Source organism: Kwoniella newhampshirensis, chromosome 7 (assembly GCF_039105145.1).
Source record: "Kwoniella newhampshirensis strain CBS 13917 chromosome 7, whole genome shotgun sequence".
Taxonomy (NCBI): domain Eukaryota; kingdom Fungi; phylum Basidiomycota; class Tremellomycetes; order Tremellales; family Cryptococcaceae; genus Kwoniella; species Kwoniella newhampshirensis.
Window position 1 is genome coordinate 715,799 of NC_089961.1, and position 22,647 is coordinate 738,445.

At 50.8% G+C, this 22,647-nt stretch overlaps 9 protein-coding genes and 1 non-coding gene across 10 annotated transcripts; 5 read left to right on the plus strand and 5 right to left on the minus strand.

The window, feature by feature from the left end:
- Positions 1-250: 250 nt before the first annotated feature.
- Positions 251-2,137, plus strand: IAR55_003974 (uncharacterized protein; the record flags this gene model as incomplete). Its single annotated transcript, XM_066947078.1, has 3 exons — positions 251-763; positions 832-882; positions 974-2,137. The coding sequence occupies 3 exons, from the start codon at positions 251-253 to the stop codon at positions 2,135-2,137; spliced, it is 1,728 nt and encodes a 575-aa protein (XP_066802457.1).
- Positions 2,138-2,389: 252 nt separating this feature from the next.
- Positions 2,390-3,818, minus strand: IAR55_003975 (uncharacterized protein; the record flags this gene model as incomplete). The annotated part of the gene is made up of 3 exons (XM_066947079.1): positions 2,390-2,818; positions 2,888-3,470; positions 3,535-3,818. The coding sequence occupies 3 exons, from the start codon at positions 3,816-3,818 to the stop codon at positions 2,390-2,392; spliced, it is 1,296 nt and encodes a 431-aa protein (XP_066802458.1).
- Positions 3,819-4,717: 899 nt separating this feature from the next.
- On the plus strand, positions 4,718-4,834 carry IAR55_003976. The gene has a single exon (XR_010824798.1). It is a non-coding gene; the product is annotated as a 5S ribosomal RNA (ribosomal RNA).
- Positions 4,835-5,241: 407 nt separating this feature from the next.
- On the minus strand, positions 5,242-6,432 carry IAR55_003977 (uncharacterized protein; the record flags this gene model as incomplete). The annotated part of the gene is made up of 4 exons (XM_066947080.1): positions 5,242-5,545; positions 5,646-5,958; positions 6,044-6,073; positions 6,141-6,432. 4 exons carry the CDS (start codon positions 6,430-6,432, stop codon positions 5,242-5,244), a joined length of 939 nt encoding a protein of 312 aa, XP_066802459.1.
- Positions 6,433-7,256: 824 nt separating this feature from the next.
- On the minus strand, positions 7,257-8,620 carry IAR55_003978 (uncharacterized protein; the record flags this gene model as incomplete). The annotated part of the gene is made up of 4 exons (XM_066947081.1): positions 7,257-7,735; positions 7,805-8,252; positions 8,345-8,423; positions 8,496-8,620. The coding sequence occupies 4 exons, from the start codon at positions 8,618-8,620 to the stop codon at positions 7,257-7,259; spliced, it is 1,131 nt and encodes a 376-aa protein (XP_066802460.1).
- Positions 8,621-10,153: 1,533 nt separating this feature from the next.
- On the plus strand, positions 10,154-11,707 carry IAR55_003979 (uncharacterized protein; the record flags this gene model as incomplete). The annotated part of the gene is made up of 3 exons (XM_066947082.1): positions 10,154-10,437; positions 10,516-11,188; positions 11,264-11,707. The coding sequence occupies 3 exons, from the start codon at positions 10,154-10,156 to the stop codon at positions 11,705-11,707; spliced, it is 1,401 nt and encodes a 466-aa protein (XP_066802461.1).
- A 391-nt stretch (positions 11,708-12,098) lies between these two features.
- Positions 12,099-13,004, plus strand: IAR55_003980 (mitochondrial 54S ribosomal protein mL43; the record flags this gene model as incomplete). Its single annotated transcript, XM_066947083.1, has 4 exons — positions 12,099-12,232; positions 12,399-12,508; positions 12,572-12,633; positions 12,858-13,004. 4 exons carry the CDS (start codon positions 12,099-12,101, stop codon positions 13,002-13,004), a joined length of 453 nt encoding a protein of 150 aa, XP_066802462.1.
- A 203-nt stretch (positions 13,005-13,207) lies between these two features.
- IAR55_003981 (uncharacterized protein) lies at positions 13,208-14,434 on the minus strand (the record flags this gene model as incomplete). Its single annotated transcript, XM_066947084.1, has 4 exons — positions 13,208-13,612; positions 13,792-13,899; positions 14,006-14,084; positions 14,274-14,434. The coding sequence occupies 4 exons, from the start codon at positions 14,432-14,434 to the stop codon at positions 13,208-13,210; spliced, it is 753 nt and encodes a 250-aa protein (XP_066802463.1).
- A 515-nt stretch (positions 14,435-14,949) lies between these two features.
- On the minus strand, positions 14,950-17,566 carry IAR55_003982 (uncharacterized protein; the record flags this gene model as incomplete). Its single annotated transcript, XM_066947085.1, has 4 exons — positions 14,950-15,135; positions 15,205-15,466; positions 15,536-15,677; positions 15,742-17,566. The coding sequence occupies 4 exons, from the start codon at positions 17,564-17,566 to the stop codon at positions 14,950-14,952; spliced, it is 2,415 nt and encodes an 804-aa protein (XP_066802464.1).
- A 2,303-nt stretch (positions 17,567-19,869) lies between these two features.
- On the plus strand, positions 19,870-21,575 carry IAR55_003983 (uncharacterized protein; the record flags this gene model as incomplete). Its single annotated transcript, XM_066947086.1, has 4 exons — positions 19,870-20,024; positions 20,108-20,170; positions 20,314-21,034; positions 21,120-21,575. 4 exons carry the CDS (start codon positions 19,870-19,872, stop codon positions 21,573-21,575), a joined length of 1,395 nt encoding a protein of 464 aa, XP_066802465.1.
- Positions 21,576-22,647: the final 1,072 nt, after the last annotated feature.

Sequence of the window (22,647 nt, forward strand, 5' to 3'; positions counted from 1 at the left end):
GAGAGAAAAAGGTCCTATGCTGAAGAGATGGACGATGAGTGAACGTGAACCAACCCCCACACGAGCGGCGATCTCCGCTTGACAATCCACGTAACGAGACTGATTGAAACACCTGTCAGTCAACGATCAGAGTGTACGAGTATCGTATAGTAAAGTGACACTCACCCCATTCCTCGAAGAGTCATGTCCATGGCCTTGACAACTTGTCGAAGACTGATGGACCGATGAGTCGTCAACTGACACTGTTCCAATGTACCCTTCCTCCTCCCCGTCCAAGTCGGTAAGCGACCCCGACGTGATCCGACACTCATCCCTTGCGGAGCTGTCCTTTTCACCTCCTTCCGACTCTGAGATATGGGGATCTCAGAACGGGACCCTCAGATCCTCAATACGACGTCGAACCGCGGCCAATCTCCCGGTAGACGCAAACACTCCATCAGCGTCCTCGTCGACCTCAGAGATCAACAACACCTACTTGAACCACAGTCGACCTTATCATCCCGGTCCAGCTCAACGACGTACTTCCCCCACACCTCCCCCACATCCTTTGTCACATCCTACACCGCCCACACATCATAACGATGTACTTGGTGATATCTCTAGACCGGCACTCAAACGGGTGACGACGGAAACAGAACGACAGGTGGCTGAGAGTAGCAGGTCGGGAGGGAGCGAGAGTCTCAGAGGGAGCTTTGACGTACTTCGGATGAGCACGGTGGATGAGCCGGCTAGCGGAGGTGAAGTCGAAGTGCTCATACATACTGTACGGAAAGCGTTTTCTTGCCTGAAAGCCTCACAAGACGCAAGACAGGAGCTGATACAGTCCCACAGATCAAACCGAACGAATCTTTGGCTGGCATCGCGTTGATCTACGGAATCGACGTGAGTGTTTCCAGGCGGCTCAATATCCTTCGCGACAGATCCGGACTTCAGCTTCCTGCCCTGCTTGACCGTACTGATGTCTGACTACTAGCTGGCAACACTGCGAAAAGTCAACAAACTGTGGGCGTCTGATCCCATACACATTCGGACTCATCTATATGTCCCCCTGGAAGCTTGTCGGTGGAACAAGGCCAGTGAGACTCTGGTCAGGGGCCCCGGGGACGGCCAGGTCACTTTGTTGCCCAAAGTGGACAAGCGAAGGGTGAATGGGCATGGCGAAGGAAAGGGGAAAGAGAAGCAGCGGGAGAACGATCATGGAGCGTTGGACGATTTTCGGGCAGGAAATCGCGCCTATGAACGATCAGAAATTGGCGTCGAGAAAGGCTCGAGTGAAGGATGGGGAGCCCACGAATGGACGAGCGATGGGAGTCGAAGCATCGATGGTATCGCGCAAACGTTCTTGCCCTCGACCAACGTTGCTTACAACAGACCTACGGTCGACCTGTCCCTTCCACCATCTCCCGAACCCCCATCAATACCTGACAATCAAGAAGACGCCGATCCCACACCTCGTATACTTGACGTTGTTCGAATACCCAGCTCGCAACTCCGATTCTTCCCTCGACCTCACAAACCACCTGATCCTTCGCGAGCATCTCTCGAACAAGATCGGGATCGCGGCGTCGAGCCTGACGGGGTTGTTCATCAGACCATCCGTCGGGGGGCGTCAGTAGCTTTGCGGCGCAATTCTTCTGGGGGAGGTGACGGTCCTTCTATCGTACATGATCTATCAACGCTTCCACCACCACTTCGCCATTCTCACTCTCATACAGATATTTCACCGCCGCGTGCAAATGTGAAGACTCGAGCGAAGACCGCAGTGGTCAGACTTCGACCACCGCAACCTACTCGACCCCTTCAATCATCATCCAAACTTGCCAATCGACTCTCATCACTGTTTTCAGTACCTCCACCTCCTCCCCAACCCGCCTACGGCTTGAGTCAAGGAAAATCCGTCTCCTTGCCTAGAATCAGTCTAGATTCGAGTTTCTCTTCCACTCCGCGAAGCAGTGCTGGGTCGAGAAGAGGAAGTGGAGCGAGTAGTCCAGCTACAGGAAAGATGAGAGAGGAGAGTATGGAGATGATGACGAGATTGAAAGAGGAGCCGAGTAGCGTGGGCTTGGGAATAGGATTGGGCGATGAAACGGCACCAAGCAGAACGGGTAGTCTGAGAAGAGGGAAAAAGGACGATTAGACAGTGCTAGATTCGGAGGTTGTATAGATATGCAAGGGGAGCACACCGTCAGGAGTGCCAGGACTGTCGGAATCTGTAAGGCGATTCACATCATTGCATATTGTATACGTCCATGGCAAACTCGACGGTGGTTCCTCCGGTTCAGCTTGTCTCCCAAATCATAGTATACAGTACTGAATACTGTCAAACAATACCGACTCACCAACTCTGCCTCAATCCTATAAGCCCTGCTCTGTCGAATCCCACCCGCGCTTAGTCGGCTTCCGCGTCTTTGGCCAAACACGTTGCGTCATAATTCGCACTGAATATCCTGGGTATTGCAACCGGCACCGGATCGAACACGGGTGTGCGGTTGCCTTGTTCTCCTTGAACCTCAAAAGTCCATCGGAAGCAATGTTGGTGGACGGTGTCATCCATATCCTGCCACACCGCTCCGTATTGCAAAGACGGTAGAGCATCGGTCAAAGCTTGCGCTGTGGCTTCGAGGATTCTCTGAACGTCCGTTCGGTATTCGAGAGCCCTTCGTGAACGGTTTGGCGTTCCCTCTACGGCCGAGTAGTGACTACGGCGGTCATACATATCCAAGGTCGTCGGTTCGAATTCAGGGCGGGGGCTTATCACCAAATGACAATCGAGCGTTTTCAAGCTCCTTAGATCCCTCAGTTGATCCGCAAAGGAGCGCTGACAGGCAGGTACCGTGGTGAGTGCTTATGAGTCGATGACATGAGATCATTGGAATACATGACGTACCAAGCTCTGCTCGCCCGTGTAGTCACTCACCGACAAGATGTTGTCCTTACACGGCAAACACACCAACTGTGAGTGAGCCAGGTTCTTTTCATTGTACTGGAGCACCTGCAGGTTTTCGATAAGAGGGAAATTCGAAATGACGGGAAGAATAGCCTCGTTTCCCCAGAAGGTTCCGAGATACAGAGAACGAATGGGACAACCGTTTCGCATCGAGTAGACCTCGAGAATCTTCTGTAACAGCCAGTTGCTATTGCCAGACGATTCTGATGGAGTGAAGCCGCCGTCGGCAACCTTGAGATGCTGGAGGATCGGAGAGGCACTTAGCATCCAAAGTGGGATGAAAGTACTGCATTGGTCGCATTTGACCTGTACACATAGCGATAGGAGGTTCTTCAGAAAGTCGTACAGAGCTCGAAGGTGGTGTGTCTTGTATCCTTTCCGGGTGTGTCGACAAAGCGGAAGATTGGTGACAATTAACTCTTCTAGGTTGGTAAATCCCGACAGAAAGGTCGAGATCATAGAACTACGAAGACTGAAGGAGACTTGAGGAACGCTGTCCCTGACGATGTCGAGCTCGACACGGCTGGACAAGGGGATCACAAGTCCCTTCAGCTCCTTCTCTTTATCTTGAGCACTGTGTTACTCACCGCACGCCTCTCATGACCGCCACTGGGGCTTCCTCCACCCATTTCACCATCTTGTTCCACCGTTTCACTCTCACATGTAATCCTTGCAACTTGCAGATTTTATACAAGCGCTTACAACTGCTTCGAAAGCTGAGATAATCCTCTGCCACCTCCGGATCGATATCGCTCTGGAAGTTTTCCCAGTGCGCACCAAATGATGGAAGTTCGATTTCATTGTCTTTGTGAACGAAATGCGAAATGAGGAGGAGGGTTTCATCTGATAAGTCGAGGAGATTCTGCGGCATTTTTTTGTGACGCTTTTCTTGCGGGATTGCTGGGGAGTATGTTCTGATTGGGATTTTTTTAACTTGAGGGGGGCGAGACGCGAATGATGGCCGTGTCCTACCGAATTTACGGGTGCGAGCCTGAACTATCAATGGCACTCGTCTGGCAAAGCATCACAGGACCCTCTTGTTTTACGAGCGGTTGTGTTGTTACGATGCTCGCTTTCAACCTTGGGACGCGAAAGAATGACAAGAGAGACGAAGAGAAAAGAGAGAAGAAGTGGAAGAAGAGACTCGAGAGAAGAGGGCGGCGGAAGGGACACAAGACGCCGTGTGCTTTCGGTGACTTGGCGTGTGTGAACGGAAGAGGCCCGAGCTCAAACTATGACTCTTGCCTATTGACTCCTGGATGTGGCGACCAGACCCGCTGGATACGTGGCAGCAGGACTCTTCGCAGCTTTCCATCTGCACGCAGATCACAAGCATCATGCGCAGACGCTTTGTTGAAGCAGATCATCGACTTCTTAGACTCTATCACGCCGTTCTGCTATCTCGGGACTCGAACCAGAAATCACCCACAACGACAATTTACTGTACCTAGTCTCTCCCTTGACTCCCTCTGCTGCAAGCTCGTACTTCCTGCTCCATCTCCATCTCGAGAAGTATGTGGGCCAGTTCTGGACAAGCATGACTGATCTCATTATACCACAGGCATCCTAGCGTTCTCTGGTGGCTCTCACAATCGGTGTTCGACTCAAAAGAAAGCCTCCACATAGGGCCTTCTCTCTCTCTCTGTGTGTGTGTGTGTGTGTGTGTGTGTGTGTGTGTGTGTGTGTGTGTGTGTGTGTGTGTGTGTGTGTGTGTGTGTGTGTGTGTCTTGATTCAGTATATGATCCTCTTGTTTCTCGGTCTCTTCCATCTACGGCCATAGAACATAGAAAACATTCCATCCCGTCCGCTTTGGAAAATCTTAAGCTGTGTATCGCCCGGTCAGTACCAAGGTGGGGGACCACTTGGGAATCCCGGGTGCTGTAGTTCATTTCCTTTTTTACATGTTGCATATAGACTAGGTCGATAGTATGTCATTGGACAGCTCGCAGGCGCTAGGAAAAGCTGGTTGGGGCTGTCATCGTCAGCGAGGTCGATGGGCAAGTTATGTTGATGCCTGACTTGACTGATTATGCATTTGTATGTCCAGCTGTACTAATCGACTACGAGTCGACGAGATCCCAGAAGGAAGAAATCAAGAAGAGGTAGGAGCAGAGAAACCCAAAACAAATTGCAGGGGAGTTTGTGGTTCTGGCTGGCTCTCGCTTGAAACGAGCGACCCGTCCACATTGTTTCTTTCCGAGTTGTAGCATGCAGTGCAGAAATTGACGAATGCACCTTACCACCAAACCCCACGCAACCAGTGTGCAATAGACCAGAACAGCTGGAATACCTCTCATGACTCTATAGGGGCCTCTGAACTCTCCAACATTCCTATGCCTTCTTCTTTTTCCACTAGCTCAGGCGTCTCTGGCGGTATGGTTCTCTTGCTGACTTTTTCTGTCGCATCCGTCGTATCAGGATAGTCTTCGTCTCCTCGGCCCAACGCGTTCAGCCAATGACCAAACACATCTGCGGGTAATCGACCTATGGGAGGACCGTTGTTGGAGATGGTATTGGAGGAATCTGGACGTCCAAAGGAGGGAGTTCGGAAACCAATGTAGTCTAGTATGTGGGCTAGGGATGCGCAGAATGCAGATCTGTACAAATAGAGAATCAGCGACCCGGTAAAAGACTAAGAATGAGCAGTCCTGAAGGAGAACCATACCACGTCCATGGTAGGGACGAGGTGAAGCCTACCTCTCGTCCGGGCATGCGAACACCGTCCTGGTCCACAGACTCAATTTTCCAACCACCAGAACCAACATCAGATAGATCGTGACCGCCGAGACACCTCTTGTCGTCTGCCCGACGGCGACCAAAGCACTCGCACAAATGGCAAGGTTGTAGACCTGTTTCGAGTTGATGTTGTCCTCAAAACTGGGGGAAGGGGAGATGCTACTGTAGACGAGAAGGAGGAGACGGGCGTAGACGAAAGCGTGAAGGGGGGCGATGGAGTCGTGGTAATCGCGAGGGCACCGGGTGTTGTATGCATAAAGCGACATCACCGGGCCTGGTGGAATGATCAGACCAATCAGCGAAGGACGGTCTACCTACTGAATACTGATTTTGGTTGGAGATATCTTCGGGACACTCACGTAGTATCGCCCCTGCTTGATATGCGGGACCTGCAATGCATGTTCAGTCTCAGCAACAACAGAAAGAACATGTCAGAAACAGCTCCCTGTGACTCACGAGTAAGACTCGGTACCCCCTTCATCAATCTCTTCGACAGGATCAAGTTGGTTCCCGACTGGATCAGACATAGTGACAACCCTCCCATACTCATCTCGAAACCGAGATAGTACAGCCCCAGTTCTCCTACTCCTGCAGCGGCATGATATGATATTGCCCAATGCCGGCGATAGCTTTTGCGATTGATGGAGTGATAAATCAGGCCGAAGATGATATATAGGAGTAGGGTGAGGACATCGGGACTGCCGAGGTTGGGCAATGGATCGTTCAGTGCTAGCGATGGGGAGATCATGTCCGTTTACTTGGTCGTCGGTCCATCGCACTGGATTTTGTTTGACAGCGACTCAGACCTGCTGGAGATTTGTACCGATTCTTGTTGACTTTCGTGATCGAGGCCGTACGGTGGCTCACAAGCTATGGATGAGCAGTGTAAGCAGAAACAGCAATCCCACATACACCGAGATGGAGGGACAATTGGTGGTGTTGAATGAACCGATAGCAAATGTCCCTTTCAACAAACTTATCTTGAGTCAAAATATCGAGAGGTCTTGTCAGGCACAAGATCAGAAACGCCCGTGAAAGCCAAGATTGCGACTTGATCAGAAGTGACGGTAGTCAGCATTATCGACTCCCTTTATCATTCTTGCGCGCACTCATATGTTGCATTCTCAAAACAATCGAGGTCTACCTGCCATACTTCGACGACAATCACACTCTCCGATTCTGCATTGAGGCGAACCGAATCTTGATCCGCACTGTTATCAGTTCGTGATCCGCAGCGGCTTCTTCAGCACGCGTTCCTGAATCCAAACTCATTTGAGAGACCTCTTTCTCGTAAAACCCGTGCGGATGGTGATTGATACATATGAACAGTCACAGTTGTGGAAAGGTATCGCGTCGACAACAAGAACAATGAGATCTGCCCAGATGAGTGCTCACTTTTCATGCTGCAGATGAGGGCACGTGCCTGACATGAGCCATGTTTAATCGGCAGCCTCTTTCTTCGACCGGCTTGATGATCAGGTTATTGACCGACTTTCACTAGACAACGTAGACTTTCAAGTCGTGCGGGAAACGTTGCTCAGCTCAACAACTTCATTGTATCGATCCTCATCCTCACTCTGGCATATCGTCCACCTTTAGCGGCAAATATACCTGTGTCTGATTTCCCTTCTCCCTGAACGCTCTACTCATCTCATACGCCTTCTTCCTCAATCTGTTGATACTTCCCAATGGTCTGTGCTCCGCCAATCCATCCCAAGGAGAAAGCCCGATCCTGTCTTCCCACCAGATTCTCCTCGCATCGCTGAACGTCTCTTGTGCCGGGAAAGTGAGAGTAGCCAGATTGTGCCATGGCGCGGTCAATTCTGACCACTCGACAGAAGCATCTTCGACGGGGTGAGATTTAGTATCGGAGCTGAATTGTGCTCTGAGTGTATACGACGTCTGTTTGGAAGAGTAGTATTCTCGGAGATGATCTCGATGGAAGGTCGTATCGGCGTCCGAGGGAATAGTCTGCCCTTTGAGGGAGTCCTGGTCCGGTGAGGTAGGCAGAAGGGAGAACTTGGCAGCATAGGGCCCAAATTTGAATGCGGCTAGGATGTTTTCTTCCATGAGCAATTGTATCCAAAAGAGAAATGGAGGACGAGGTGCACGACACTCACATTGCGAGTACATTGTCGCAGCAACAACATACTCGTTCGGCAACAAACTCGGCGCAAACTGCTTGACTCTATCCGACCTCTTCGCCAATTCGGCCTGCAATCTCGTCGGACTGTCGAAGTACTTGGTTCTCAACTCGAAGATCTCAATCGTGGTATCGAGATCAGTAAGCTCTACAATTGGAGCATTGTTGAACAGGAAGTCTTGAGCTCCGGCGTCGGTTGATCCGTCCGGGGCCGGGGACAGTCGTTCGCCTTTAACGTCGAAGATCTTGAGTCCCAAGCCACGGGGAGCACGTTGATTGTCTGGAAGGATGAAAGAGGGTTCATTGGCATATCGTGCGATTGCATCGTGAGTCGCTCCTGGGGTAGAGAAGAGTCCGTGTTGAAGATGAAGAGGAATATCATCATTGACCTTGAGAGAACCTTTGACGAAAGCGAGCGATTTGACCTAGACCCGTACCAGATCGTTATCATAAGCTCTCGGTCAATGACAATACTAGTGTTGTTCGTACCATGTGAGAAGCGGTGCTCGCCACTCACATGAGTCCCTCTGAATTTGTGTTGATGCGAATCGAAGTTGTGTCTTTGCATATCGTGAACCAGCTCGCCAACCCGTAAGCTGCGAGTCACACAAGTCTGTCATCAGCACACTCTTAAGGACCGATAACGATTGCATGCAACATCCACTGACATCTTCACATCCTCGTCAGGCTTGATATCCTCGGTCTCATCGGCCTGCAGCCAATCTTCCGGCTCTCGAGGCTTTGTCGTCAGCTTCTCCTGGACCGCTTGAACAGCGTTGTTGATGGTCTCCATCTCGTATTGAGCTTCTTTCTCGTTTCCAATATGTAAAGAGAGTAGGTGTGTGATCGTGCAAAGAGTTGTAATTGAGCTTGAGGTATCGTTCAAGTCGGATGATACACGGCTGGTACAGCTCGGTTGGAATACAGGTTGCGTGATTGGTTCATTGATCGAGCTATTGACCAGTTCTGGTGACTACCTCCAACGTCACCGGTGATTGAATTCAGCGGGGGCCCTCCGCGCGATATCCAGCGAGACAGTGCCGTAATCGGGACAAACACATGGATTGAACCAATCTCATGACGTGAAAAGATCATTCGACCGATATCCAGTTGCGAAGCAATAGAAAGCGGTGATGGACCCAGAAAGTCGTCTCGTATCTGCTATGTGAGGAGGGTCCTCGACAGTGCACAACTTGCAGATGAATAGTCAAGTGCCCACCGGTAATGCATTATGCGTTTCAAGATGGTCTGTCTTCCCTGTTTGGAGGTGCATGTGATCATTTCATAGCAGGGTCAAACATATCGGTACTGAGACCTGAGGGTGGACTGATGAGTTACAAATGGATTTGTAACCGCTCGAAACCGATTATCTGGAAATACTAAAGGCATGTCTGCTGATTCATGTCCCGAACCTGCAGACTTCTGATCACGGATGGCTCACTTGGTATGACCAAGTGTTGCGACAATGATCGTCGAAGAAACACTCTCCAGATCTCCCAGACAATCAGAAAGGGTATCAAAGCAAGTTGCAAGCTTGGTTCCTCTGATCCTGTGAGTGGATCAATGCCTGCTGCAGTGGTCCGAGAAGTTTGTCGTCTGGTCTCAGAGTCGCGGTGTGAACCTTGTGTCGAGACAGATTTGTCTCGAGTCACAGCTGGCACATGGATGTCACTGTTACACAGGTGAACTGAGGCGGATCTTCGACTCGTGACTTCCTCGCGGAGATGCTAGTTCTCTCTCGCTTATATTCAGTCTCTATCAGCTCGGCGGATATCACAGTGGCCCTGGACACGAAGTGCTTTCCAATCCTGTCACAGAGCGAAGTGCGACTTCCGACGCGAAGATCCGGCCTGGAGTAAGTTATTGTATTGTATTATCCCAGCAAGCATGCCTTTGAGGGGATTCTGCTCTGGTACTTTTTCAAAGGATGCATGCTGAGTGGAGACATGGTGTGGTCGTGGTGTGCACGTGCCTCTGATGCGTCATTCAACCTGGTGTAAGTTGAGTGTGTAAGGGAATCCACTCAACTTGACGAAACGCAATATCCAATGTGTTACTTCTCTTTGTTCCTTTTCTTTCTCTCCTTCCTCACCAGCATACATGGCCTCTCCAAACATTGGTGAATCCAAGTCATAGGCAGATAACATCGTACTACCTTCTTTCTGCTTCACCTCTGTATCCAACCTTCCTCTCCTTGCCTCATATAAGTTACTAGACGCTTCGCCACCCCCTCCTACGACACTTCCTCAACCCTACATCGTGATCATCCGAAAGGTCAAGTCAGCTCGTCGTTCGTAATCGATCCGCATTGACCATCATCAGCACCATGCCGAAACAGCTGGTAGATCTCAGCGACGAGGTGCTCCTTCACATCGGTCATTTTGCCAACCGTGATCACACTATACCACTTCCATCATTCGGCCCTCATTGGGAAAACTACCCCAGCGAGATTGACCCGGGAGTTGCGAGTGATTACATGGCGTTGCGAGGTACTTGTCGAAGGCTTTGTCGACTGTTGGTGCCGAAGAACCTGCATGCTCGTTTGCGCAACTGGGACGATGTCGAAGTCTGGTTCACTGAAGTCCCTACTTCTGTCTTGAAGGGCGTCAAGTGAGTGTACGCGAAGAATGGACCGTAAGGTGCTACTTGGCCAGAAGTCAGCTTACGAAAGAATTCCTTGCCTTGTAGGCGTCTTGAGATCAACATCCCTCGCTCTCATGCCGAGGAACTGATTGTCACGAAATGGCACACGATGTCCGCCCTCCTTGCAAATTTGATCTCTCTCGAGGAACTGATCATTCCAAGCATAGCTCTCTGTCGACATGGCAACCTCGACTCTCGAGATACTATCAACTTGAAGGTTCCCGCAACCGATTTCCTTCCCAGTCTCACATCCTTGTCGATCCAGGTCAAATGCGGTAATTGCGCAGCTGCTCTCCCCCGATTGCTGGTTCCTGCAGCGCCTAGACTTCGACACCTGAGGATGTGCACGAATCAAACAATCGAAGAGGACGAAGACGATCTCCACGACGACGGGGATCAGTCATCTGTTAAATCAGGCGAGGCGATCACAGCTGTATACACCGCGTGGAAGGAACGACATCCACTCGATAAACCGCCAATCGAAACCCTTTACCTGCGGCTCGCAAGGAAAGAAGAGAGTTGTGCATCAGTCATCGAAGCTGTCTCGGACTTTCCAAAACTCCGCAATCTCCATGTGTCCGCTTTTGGACTGACACGTTCCAGAAGCAACGACAAAATTCACGCAATCAACACCCTTGGCGCAATCATTGCCACGCCTTCGCCGACTGGCTGGGAACTGAAATTCTCCAATTCAGACATCAGTGATTACTACCCATTTGTGAGTGGACTTCGTGTAAATCAGACGACACAATGTCAGCAGATTGATCTGGCGTTTCCCCTCTCGACTCAACAGGAGGTGTACCCGGCTATTCTACAGTGTCTGCCAAATTTGACCACCTTCGACTCTATGTTCCTGGTAGAAATTGATCAACCTCGACCGTGCGCGACGTATGCGACTCAAGAGACTCCCAGATCCCTTGGTGCATCTTTGAGGCGCCTGAGTGCGAATGCGACCGTTGTCTACGAAGATCGACTCCGAGACGCCATGTCAACAATTGCAAGAACGATGACCCAAGCAGTGCCGTCGTTGAAGAACGGAGCTTTTTGGGAGGCGACCTGGACGGAGGGGAAGCGAATGATATGGAACAGATGGACGTGGGAGGTTGAGAAGGTCGACGGAGTGATGAAGCCGCTAGTGTGCGAGACTCCGGAGTGTATCAGTAGGGAGTTCGCATCGAATATTGATGGCGCGACGTTGAGTGACGGTTACATACGCCTCCAGCCTATGTTTCATTAGGAAAGGTTGGAACGATTGTGAGTGTTGTCTCTGACATCAGACACCGAACGCTCGTATCGGGAGATAGGTCGCTGGGATAAAATCGCATTGTGAGGAGAAAGGAGATATGACATCGCGCTGTGCGTTGTTGGGTCGATACGTCGAGTTCCATGTATTCATGCATCCAAGATTCCAGTCATTGGCTCTATGAGTGGAAAGTTGGGGTCATGTGACGTGTGATTATTGATTGTGCCACGACCAGAACTATTCATTATCACTCGCCTGCTTCTCGCTACCTTCGAGATTTCCGACGTTGTTCGTCCATCTCTTTGCACGATTTACTGCACACCATCACACTACTTCTCCCTGCATTGCTTCCTTGCTTCGACTCATCTGCGCTTCTTGATCAGTGATGCCACGAATCATCCCTTCCTCCTCTTCCCTACCGAAAACGTTTCCCGTACCAGGCTATCGACATTTCCTCACCCCGCTCCGAAAGTTGATCTTTGATTATGATGCGGAATCGCCCTCACAACATGGTATACGGTGAGTTTGCCCGATCACTTGCACCGGAGCAAGAGGGATACGTGAGAGAGCGACGAAGGCAGGAAGGGAGGGACGGGGCTGGAAGCATAGAGGAATGGTCGGAAGTTCCGTCCGTTGAGCGATTGATTAGTTAGTTGTACTGATGTGATTCTGAGTAATCTTTCAGAGCATTCATCCGAAAACCATTATTGAACATGGCTCGCGAGAACCCCGACGTCGAGATCCTGGTGAGAAGAATGAAGAGGGGAAAAGCGGCTGTGGTCAGAGGACATTATGGTCGGTCGGGTTCAGGGCAACGTTGTTCTGGACAAGTGAAGCTGACTGGAATTGTATATTTAGTCAATGGTAGGGATAAGGTGATTTGTGTGAATAGATTGGAGCTGGATCAAGTTTCCAATAAGGTGAGGGTGGTCAGAACGACTCGCAACTTCCGTTCGGGTTTTGGATATCCACGATTGACTTGCTCACAATAATGTTCTTTTCTCCCCTCTCGCCTAATCACAATCACTCGTGCCGCTCATCGCTATACTCCGAATCGAATATCGTACCATCCCTTGCTCCCACTCCTGCGATTCATTCCCCGTCCCCCCACCCTCGCACCCTCCACCCCATTCCCCTCTGCCAGGTGAACATCCTGTTGAACTCATCCGGAGCCAAGATCAAGCCTTTGAAGAATTCAACGTTGGAAGCGGCGCCCGGATCCGAATCTGCAAGAGGGATCTGGAGTGCTTTACATGCTCAACAAAAGGAAGGAAGCGGGTACAGAATATGAGAGACCAATGCATTCATGTGTGTGTATATATATATATATATATACTGCGAACACTATTGAGAAGGCACCCACGTTCGCCAAATCAGATAGATGGCTACTTTTTCTGAAATCGTGTCTTTCTCTAATTAGTTGAGTCTTCCCATCTACAACTCCGAGAATATCCTGTACCAGAACCGATTGTCAGTGAACTACATTTGTTGTGTCTAGAATCTTTCGACCCACTCATCAATCTGCCAAGCCTGTTCCCAATACTTGACATCAACCTTCAATCCCGCCTTCTCACCTTCCTCCTTGATCCTCTTATCCAGTTCCAGTCCTTTTCTCACACAAGCCAAATCCCCTTTACGCATCCTTAACAACGGACAGAAATCGTTCTCGCCATCACCCACATAGACGATCTTGTCGAAGCTGTCTTTGCCACCCTGCTCAGCGAGGTAGTCATCGAGTTCGGCGCCTTTGCACATGTTGGCGAGACATCCGACCGTGCAGCCGTGCGGAGGGAGGGAGGCGGGGTGACGGCGGTCGATGAGCAGATGGTCGGGGGCGGAGGGGGACCAACGGGCCGGGTTGGTGATGATTGCAGCGAAGAGGTCGGACAGGTTGTGTTTCTGGGCAAGTGGTACGAGGTATTAGCAAGGTAGCTCAAGCCGAGGGGCGCAGCTACACTAATCTACGAGGACAGGTGCGGATGGCGCAATCGAACATGCAACGGGGTAGGTGCCGAGCCAACACAAGGGTATACGGGACAAATTTAGGAGAGGAGCCCAGTTGCACACTCGGCACTCACCTCCAAGATGGTGCTGATGTAGATCTCGTTCGAATTGGAAAGACACAAAAAGGTTGTATCGGCATTTCGTCCTTTGAGGGAAGTGACCGCTCGTCTCATGGCGGGGTGCTGGGAATCGATCCACGACATCAGCGTCGAGCGTGCTTGAGACTCGGAAGACGATGAGTCGAGTAGGGGGAGGAATCAAGGAGACAGTGAATAGAGACAGACTCACGAATGGCAGGATTCTTAACGCTTCCAATATTTGTTCTCTCTTGAACCCACGTTCGTAGAGATCTTTCATCGTGTCGTTGCTGATTCCCGCCCGCGATTTGGTCGAATCAACATCAGCACCAGTATCAATCAAATCACTCATTCGGTTCCAAGCGAGATTATTGGGATCATAGTAGTATTTGATAGGACATGCGCCGGCTCCGCCCCAGGAAAGCGCACTTGCAGGTAGCTGGAAATGGAAAGATGAACGGAGAGAGAAACCAACTCACACAACGTCTGGGGTACATTGCATACCCGTCCCATCACCCGCTTTCCTAGTCTGCAACAGTCTTCTCAATTCAGTGGAGAGCACTTCGAACACCCATCGATCGGTATCTTGGTCGACGAACGACCAGTCGAAATCAAAAACGATCAGTTGTTTTCCAGGCATCTCGGGGCGAAGCAGCGTGTGTTTTCTTTTTCTTTTGGGCGTGAAGATGGAGGGCCTTTGACGCGATTCGAGTAGTGAGGCCAGGTGTCGAAGCTTGATCGAAGGTGAGTTTCACGAGGTGGACTACACAACGAGGTATTGTTTCAGTCAACGGGAAAGTGACTGGTTGACTCGGTCCCAATTCGAGATGATAATCACTCTTCGACCGTTGTCTTTTTTTTCTTTTTTTTTTGGCAGCTCTCTCTCTCTCAGGCACCGTTCGATGGGGCAAACAAAGTGGCATTGACGTCGATCATTCTTCTGCCTATTCCATACCACTCTGATCGAGGATGTACAGTGACACACTATGCATAGCGAGGATGTGCACTCAATGTCCCACTCGTGAATCATCTAGGCTACGAGGTGATCCAGTATGGCAGAAATGGCTATCATACGCCAGATCTAACCCTTCCATCTCCCTTCTTCACTTCCACCTTGGACTCAATCTTTCCCTCTCATCCCACATGCAAGGCGGTTTACAGGCCCAACCCCGACCTTACGGCGTCCGTCAAGGGCCAAGAATTGCCTGTCCAATCTCCATCGATGGAAAACACATTGCACCCTCTGAGACCTGCTTGAGCTGCAAATTGGCCTTTGAGCGACATGGAAGCGGGATCATCATAAGTCACAATCTGGCCTGATCTGGTAGATTTGATCCAGGGCTATCAGAAAGGGTGACAGACATGGTCAGCTGCATTGGAGCGAACACAATTTTGAGCACAACCACTCACAGTACTTGAACAACTGTCCCATTCTCTCGTGAACCCATTTCCACCGACGTATTCTCCATCTTGCCAGACCAAAGCACCTTGACTGATCAGGCTCTCAAACATGACCTGACCATCTGCCGAACCGCCATTGTCATTGTACACAGTCACGTAGTTGGCGCGGGGTAAGGCGGTGAGGTTCGCAGCTGCCTTATGGGGAGGCATAGGGAAAGATCGTCGTCGGTCCTTGAGTTGAGTGGCAGCCGATTTTTGCAAGTAGCCATACCTGTCGTCACAGTCGTCAGCTCAATTTGTCAATATTGATCAAGTAGGTACAGCGGAAGAGTGGACTCACGCAGGCACACCAAGTGTGATCTGATTGGCGGGCATCCCGGCAGCAGTCCAGGATGCCACGGCCGCGTAAGCGTTGGCCAAAGGTTGAGTCGAATTACCACATCCATCTGACAAAGGTGCGTTGGCTCCGGGCGTACTCGAGGCTAGATGCAGTAACAGATCATCAGCTATGGCCCACTGCATAGTAATCAGTAAATCTCCACTCACACCCCCAGACATCGTAGTTCATGATCAAGATCCAGTCGATGACCTTTGCGAACCCACTGACATCCGTCATGGGCCTTCCATTGCTATCTGCGAAAGGCCAGACTTGAGTGGCTGTAGAGATCAAAGCACCCTCAGGCAAAGCGGCTCTCAACTCCGTCAAGAACCTCAAGAAGTTCGCAGAATCGTTTCCTGATACTGCGTTTCCGTCCGCTCCACCTGTACCGGGGTATTCCCAGTCGATGTCGATACCATCCAAGTTGTACAAGTTGTAAGCGGCTAGAATGTTATTGATGAATGTCCTTCTATTGGAACTTGTCGAGCAGATGGTCGAGAAATAGGCAGAACCTGTCCATCCACCGATAGAGAGTTTCACTCGTTTACCAGCAGCGTGAGCAGTGCTGACCAGTCGAGTGAGCAAGGAGGCAGAATCATCCTGGGTAAATTCGAGTCCGAAATCAGAAGTGGGGAGAGCAAAAGCGAAATCGACCACGTCGAATCTGGACCAATCAACAGACTCGGGAGCGAGATAATATCCGGACCAGTCGGGATAGTAAGCGTTCATGAGTGTTGAGCCGAGAGGTTCGAGATCCGAAGACGAAGACGAAGACGAAGACGCGGAAGCAGAAGCTGAAGTGGAAGAAATCGTGGATGTGACGATTTCCGAGGAGGTCGCGGAAGCGGTAATTGACGATTCATTGTAGGCCGAGGAAGAAACGCCTGCGGACGAAGAGGTCGAAGAAGCAAAGTCCGAGCTCACAGTCGACGAAGCAGAGTCAGAGACAGTAGTTGATTCAGTTTCACTCGCGGTGATCGATGCAGTCTCACTGGCAGTGATCGACGCGGTCTCGCTAGCAGTGATCGAAGCTGTTTCCGTCGAAAGCGAAGCTGACGCGGAGATCGACCCACTCGCAGAGGCAGAGACTGGACTCGACATCAAACCAGAAGTTGCTGAAGAGGCCGTCACAGCGTCCGTAAGGGCGGTAGTACTCGACGAGGAGCTCGATTGTTCCTCTGCACTGAGGGATACAGATGCAGACGCCGAGGCGCTAGAGCTAGTGATAGCACTGGCACTGGCATAGGAAGAAGAGCTCGACGATGTCGATGCCGATATGGATTCTGATGAGGACGACCTGACAGAACCTGAGGAGGAGGATGCGGTGTCGGACTGGCTTGCCGAGATGCTTGACACCGAAGCTGAAGGAATGGAGGAGTCGGTGATTGAGGCGGAAGGGATTTCGAATGAAGAAGTTGACGAAGAGAGGGCGGGAGAGGATGTGGGGGTACTGACGAAATCAGAGCTGGAGGAAGAGCTTGTTGCAACAGAGGTGATATCGCTGAAGGAATAGGTGCTCGAAGCGATCGAGCTCGAGTCGAGACTGAGTGATGGTCCAGCATCATCCGGTTCTGACACTGTGGAGATAGGTACGGATGATGAAGCTGATTGGGAATAACTCGATTCTCCAACAGTATTCATACTAGCGCTAGCACTTGGACTCGCGCTATCCGTAATGGTCCCACTGGAAGACTCTCCGTCATTTCCACTCCCACTTCCACTTCCACTTCCGCTTCCGTTTCCATCACCACCCCACGGGACCTGGTTGGTCGGTTGTACCCATACTGTGTGGGTGGCCGTTGCCGTCATCTGCACCACTACAGTAGTGGTCGCTGTGATAGGCAGTAATCTCTCGTCGAGACGGGCATGCGCTCTAGGATGAGGATGAGCATGTCGAGGAGGGAGATTACGGTGAGCGGAGGCGGGTAGGACAGATGTGAGGAGAGTGAGACTGGTAAGGAGGAGAGAGGATGATGATGCGATAGGTAGCATTCTTGCGCCAGTCGAGATAGGACAGGTGTAAAGAGTGTGCTTGAGGTGTAGCTGCCTGAGCTAGTATGATCGGATGACCGTGTGATGAAGAGCCCGGCTCTTGTCGTTGTCAACAGATCTACTGTCGATGATTATAGAGTGAATGTGAGGCCCGTCTGGGGCGGTGGGATCGAGCAGGTCAGAAGTAAGAGGACAAGGATGATCAGGAATTGCGGAACGAGATGAAGAGGTAAGACCAAATGAATGAGCAACTAGTAATGTTCTTTTGACGAAGTGGATGGAATTCAATGAATCCCTTGCCGCAGTAGCAGCATCCTCCCCTAATCAAGGTTCTAAGCACTAAGCAGAAGATACTTGGATTAGGTCGCCGGTCTAGCTACGGTAGGAGGTTGGCGAGCTACTAGAGCAGAGCGAGTGACTTCTATGGTCTCGTCGTCAAGTCGAACAAGGAAAGAGGACTGACTGATCAGGGATACGCTAGGGAAGTAAGTAGATGGCGGACCATCCGATAGGCCTATGGGCAAGGGAAAAGATGGATGAGTAGACGATCTAGCTCAACAGGCAGGCGGAAGGTGCATGAACCGGACTTTCCATGGGACGACAGAATCGGTTCTGTCATGACGGATGCACGGGCACGGGCACGAGCATGGAGACAGAGGCAAGAGAGGCAAGATGTATCGATCCTCAGACATAGTGCGAAAGAGTGGAGAGATTAGTAGGGAAAAGAAGAGTCGAATGGCTTGACAGAAGTCTGATACCGCATCGTTATCACATCCGTCGAGCCATCTCACACTTTCTTTTTTTTTTGTTTGGTTCCCCTTCGGTTCAGGCACTGAGCCGGTCCGAGGTGGCAAAATACTTTGATGCGGGTCTGATCGAGGTCGAGACACAACGGGTGTGGGAGTGGGTCGTGAGATGCATAGCGTCGTCAGCGATGATTAACGATCTGCTTACAGGACTGACATCGAAGTGCCAGGCTACCTCATACATCTACGCGGTCCAGGCGTCAAGTCTCTTGGTCGATCAAAAGATCCGCAACGGTCCACGCACAGACTGCACTCCTTGAAAAACGGACGGTGAGAGTCACGCTCAAAAGCATCCACCACGTGCATTCAGCCGGAGCTTCAGTATCATTGTTCTATCTGCACTTGGCTCGTCTTGACGTGCTCCAGCGAGCAACAACGTTCGTTCATTCAGACCATCACGAAGGTGAATGGGCGAAAAATCAGCTCTCGGCAAGTCAGGTTCAGCCGCACTCCCTGCGTTCCTTGATCCTTCCCGCACGCCGCGCAACCAGTTCCCCACGAGTGCTGATGGTCTACTTTGACGTTTCTTGGGTATTAATGGACCGGGAAGGAATCAGGGGCGAGAAGAAGAGGAAGGTAGGAAGGGGATTTTGGCGAATCAATGTAGATGTGTTCGTCTATGACATGTCGACAGAAGGTCAGCTTTCGGATGATCAGGGCCGCAAGATCTCTTCCTAGTCTATGGGAGAAGCAGACCTGTCCATGTCCAGAGGCCACGTGGCTCCAAGGGGGCCAAGTTGAGGCTCCCTTCGAACCGACTTGAGCGACGAAGTGTGTGAGTCAGTCCATGGGATGTACACACGGGAATGTATAGCATGCATCTACTCACCTACTTCGTTGAGCTCGAGCTCGTCTGCCATGAACTGTAGTTTGAAACGAGCGTTACAAGTCGATAGAGAGTGGAAATCAAGCTGACACTGGATGGCGATCAACGTATGTAGCGAACGCCAACAGGAAACATGCAGTACTCGTACAACACACGACATGAAACGAGGCGCGTGCGTGTGGCATAGTCTACTCTTTCTTCACCACAGCATTCATCATGACATGTCATGACGATACCGGAGGTTGTCTTTGTCTAGCTAGCATGTAAGTTGTACCGGTCACCAAGATTGGTTGTCCTACCCCAATCGGATGCTCGAAGTTCATTACAGGTAATGACCAGTGTCGATCGTCTACTGCACTGAAACAGAGATGTACTGTGAACCCCTTTTCCCCCCCTTGGATAAATCTCCGAACAAGTTGTGTGGACGATGACACAGACACAGACACAGCATCGCATCAACCAGCCTCGGTTCCACCGTCGACTGGACTCTTTTGTGCTAACTCTCAATTTGCACTCCCTTTGTCCTATGCCCCGGGTTGGTTTATATAAGCAAGACGGTGTCGTTGGAAGTCCCCCTCAACTTTCTTTCATTTCCTCATTCATTCGGTCAGTCGTCAGTCACGAGGTCACGGGATCATCCGTAGAACCAGAGTACCACACTTGAACCGATCATGCCCTCCCTCCTCGATCTCGCCGACGAAACCCTCATCCTCATCGGCGATTTCGTCCACGGCGACTCGTCCACGGCGACTCGTCCATCCCTCTTCCCTCTTTCGACACCCATCGATGGGAGAATCACAGTAAAAAGCTCATCAGCAGTGCGATCGTCAGAGATTATTTGTCTTTGAGGTCAACTTGTAGGAGGATGAAGATGCTGTTGAGATTGAAGGGACTTCATTTGGTGATCAGGACTTGGGAGGATATGGAGAAGTGGATGTCGGACGTTCCTGCTTATATGGCGTTGGCTGTCAGGTAAGTCGAGTTGGGTTTCGTCGACTCGTCCAACGCATCACCGTGAGATCCATCATCTTGAGATTTGGTTCCCGGTGTGCATTGAGACCACCTTCTCTCCCAGTGGACCGACGCTGATAGCCACATTTCATCACCTTGGCCAGACGGATCGAAATTGCTTTTATCGAGGACAGCGTGACGGGCAACACGACCGCCTCCATACGTTGGACTCTCACACTCTTTCTTTCCATGTTCACCTCACTCGAAGAACTCGTCATCACCTCCCTCGAAGACGAGAACGGCTGTGATCCCATCGACTCGTTCGCCCAACTCAAACCCTTTCATCTCGACTTCTTACCATCTCTCCGTTCCCTTTCCGTCGCATTGCCTTGTAGGGACTGTTCGGTCCAGATCCCCTATCTGTTCGTCCTTGCCGCTCCGAGATTGCATCACCTCAAGATGTACATTGGTATAGACTCACATCATCCTCTGGGGACACCAAAGAATATCGAGGTCTGGAATGCCATCCATCAAACTTGGAAAAAGAGACATGCGAAGAGGGAACTTCCTTTGCAAACTCTGTTCATCAGAATGGACGATACGTATTCCCCGGACAAACTGGGTGTGTTCACTCGATCGCTGGGCAACTTGCCTCATCTGAAAAAGGTCTTGACATGGCATCACACATACACGAGAGAACCCAACCTGAATCCGACATGGAAGATCTTGGCATGTCCGAAAGGGAAACGGTCAAGGGAAGGGGGACGGGATGGGGTCGGGAAAGTGAAGGCCAAAGTCAAAGACAAGCAGGAATGGGATTTTTACGTTCATGATGGCCTTGAATTCGATCCTTCCAACTTGGATCGAGAGCATGTTATCCCACTCGTAAGTGTATCTTACTCCTTTCTAAAGTGACCGCTCAAAAACTCTCTCGACTGATCCGAAACACGCCTTGGAACCTTCACACCAGTACGAATATGCAGCTTCCCTCGCCCACGGTAACAGAGACTTGCGGTCCTTCGACTTCAATTTGGAATTGGTCATATGTGCCCCAGACGCGCCCCCCCGAAGACACTTTCATCCACCCATGGCGGGACGCGATCGAAAAGCCGATAATAGGTGCTTGATGGACGCGATGAAAGCCGCTTCAAAAGTGTTCATCAAGACTATCCCGTCCATGAGCATTGGTGTGTTCTGGACAGCTTCTCTAAGATGGTCAGAATCGACTGTTTGGAATAGGTGGATTTGGCATGTTGTCAAGCAACCGAATGGGAGGAAGAAGTCTGTCGTGACAAGGGAGACGTATTGGAATCCCAGCGATATGGCCGCAGAACGTATTCACGGTGGACAAGAGACAGTTCAGAATACTGGCGTGGCGTTACCATCTACCGATCTCGCTCAGGTGTTTCATGGACACGCGTCGTAGAGATGGATGTATATCCGGTCATTTTAATAGTCTTAGGGACACCGAGGGTCATTTGTACGTACGTATGATCCAGAAGGTCCGATGCATGACAGTCTAGGATTCTAGGATTGGCTATACGAATGACATCGTTTGAGTATAACGCAGGCCCCTAAAAATAGAGAGGCTTGCGGGTGCATCGATTAGGCGGATCTTCATACCAGGCCGTAAGTGAGAGGTACGCCAGTCAGCATACTGAATGATATGAAGTTCTGTCAAGCTGGGGAAAGGCTCCAAAGAGTTTAGAATGACTTGAAGGTCGTACCTATCCCACGGCAGGGGCAGCTTGGCAAAGAGACTCCGTAGCGGTAGCGTTGCATTGAGGTGACGGTCAGACCAAAACTGGTGCATCCGTATCGTGTAGCGGTTCCTGGCCCAATATGCTGCATGAAGCTTGACGTGTTCGAGAATTGGTGCTGCACCGACGAGAAGTACCGGCAGGCGGTCAGCACACACTTAACATGGTAATTCGATGTTTACTGCACGTAGTGTGAGCGACATGTTGTGTGGGCGAAGTTGAAGTCTGCGAGGTTGACCTTATCAGTGTTGTGTCGACAAAGCGGAAGATCATGGATGACCAATTCTTCGAGCGATGTCAACATTGAGAGGAAGAACATGATTGTTGACCAGATTGGCACGAGGTGCTTTTTCCTCTTTGGCCGTGAAAGCGACAAGTCCAATCTTCTGCAGGGTTCGGCACATCATTGACTTATCAGACCTCGCGTCATGTCCTTTGATGCACCTCAAGAATCAGAAGGTACTCTCACCTTACCGCCTCGAGAACTTTTCATCGGCGCTTCCGTCATTCACCTCACAATTTGTCTCATAGTCGTCGCTCTCAAGTGCAGTCCTTCCAATATACAAACCTCGCGAAGCCTTTTGCAGGTCAGTCTAAGGAGGTGATGGTGAGCAACCATTTCATCGATATCGCTCTTGTAGTCCTCCCTGTGAGCACCGAACGACGGGCCGGGAGTGGCGGAGTCACCATGGAAGATTTTCGCGATAGCAACGAGGGACTCGTAGGAGAGATCGAGTA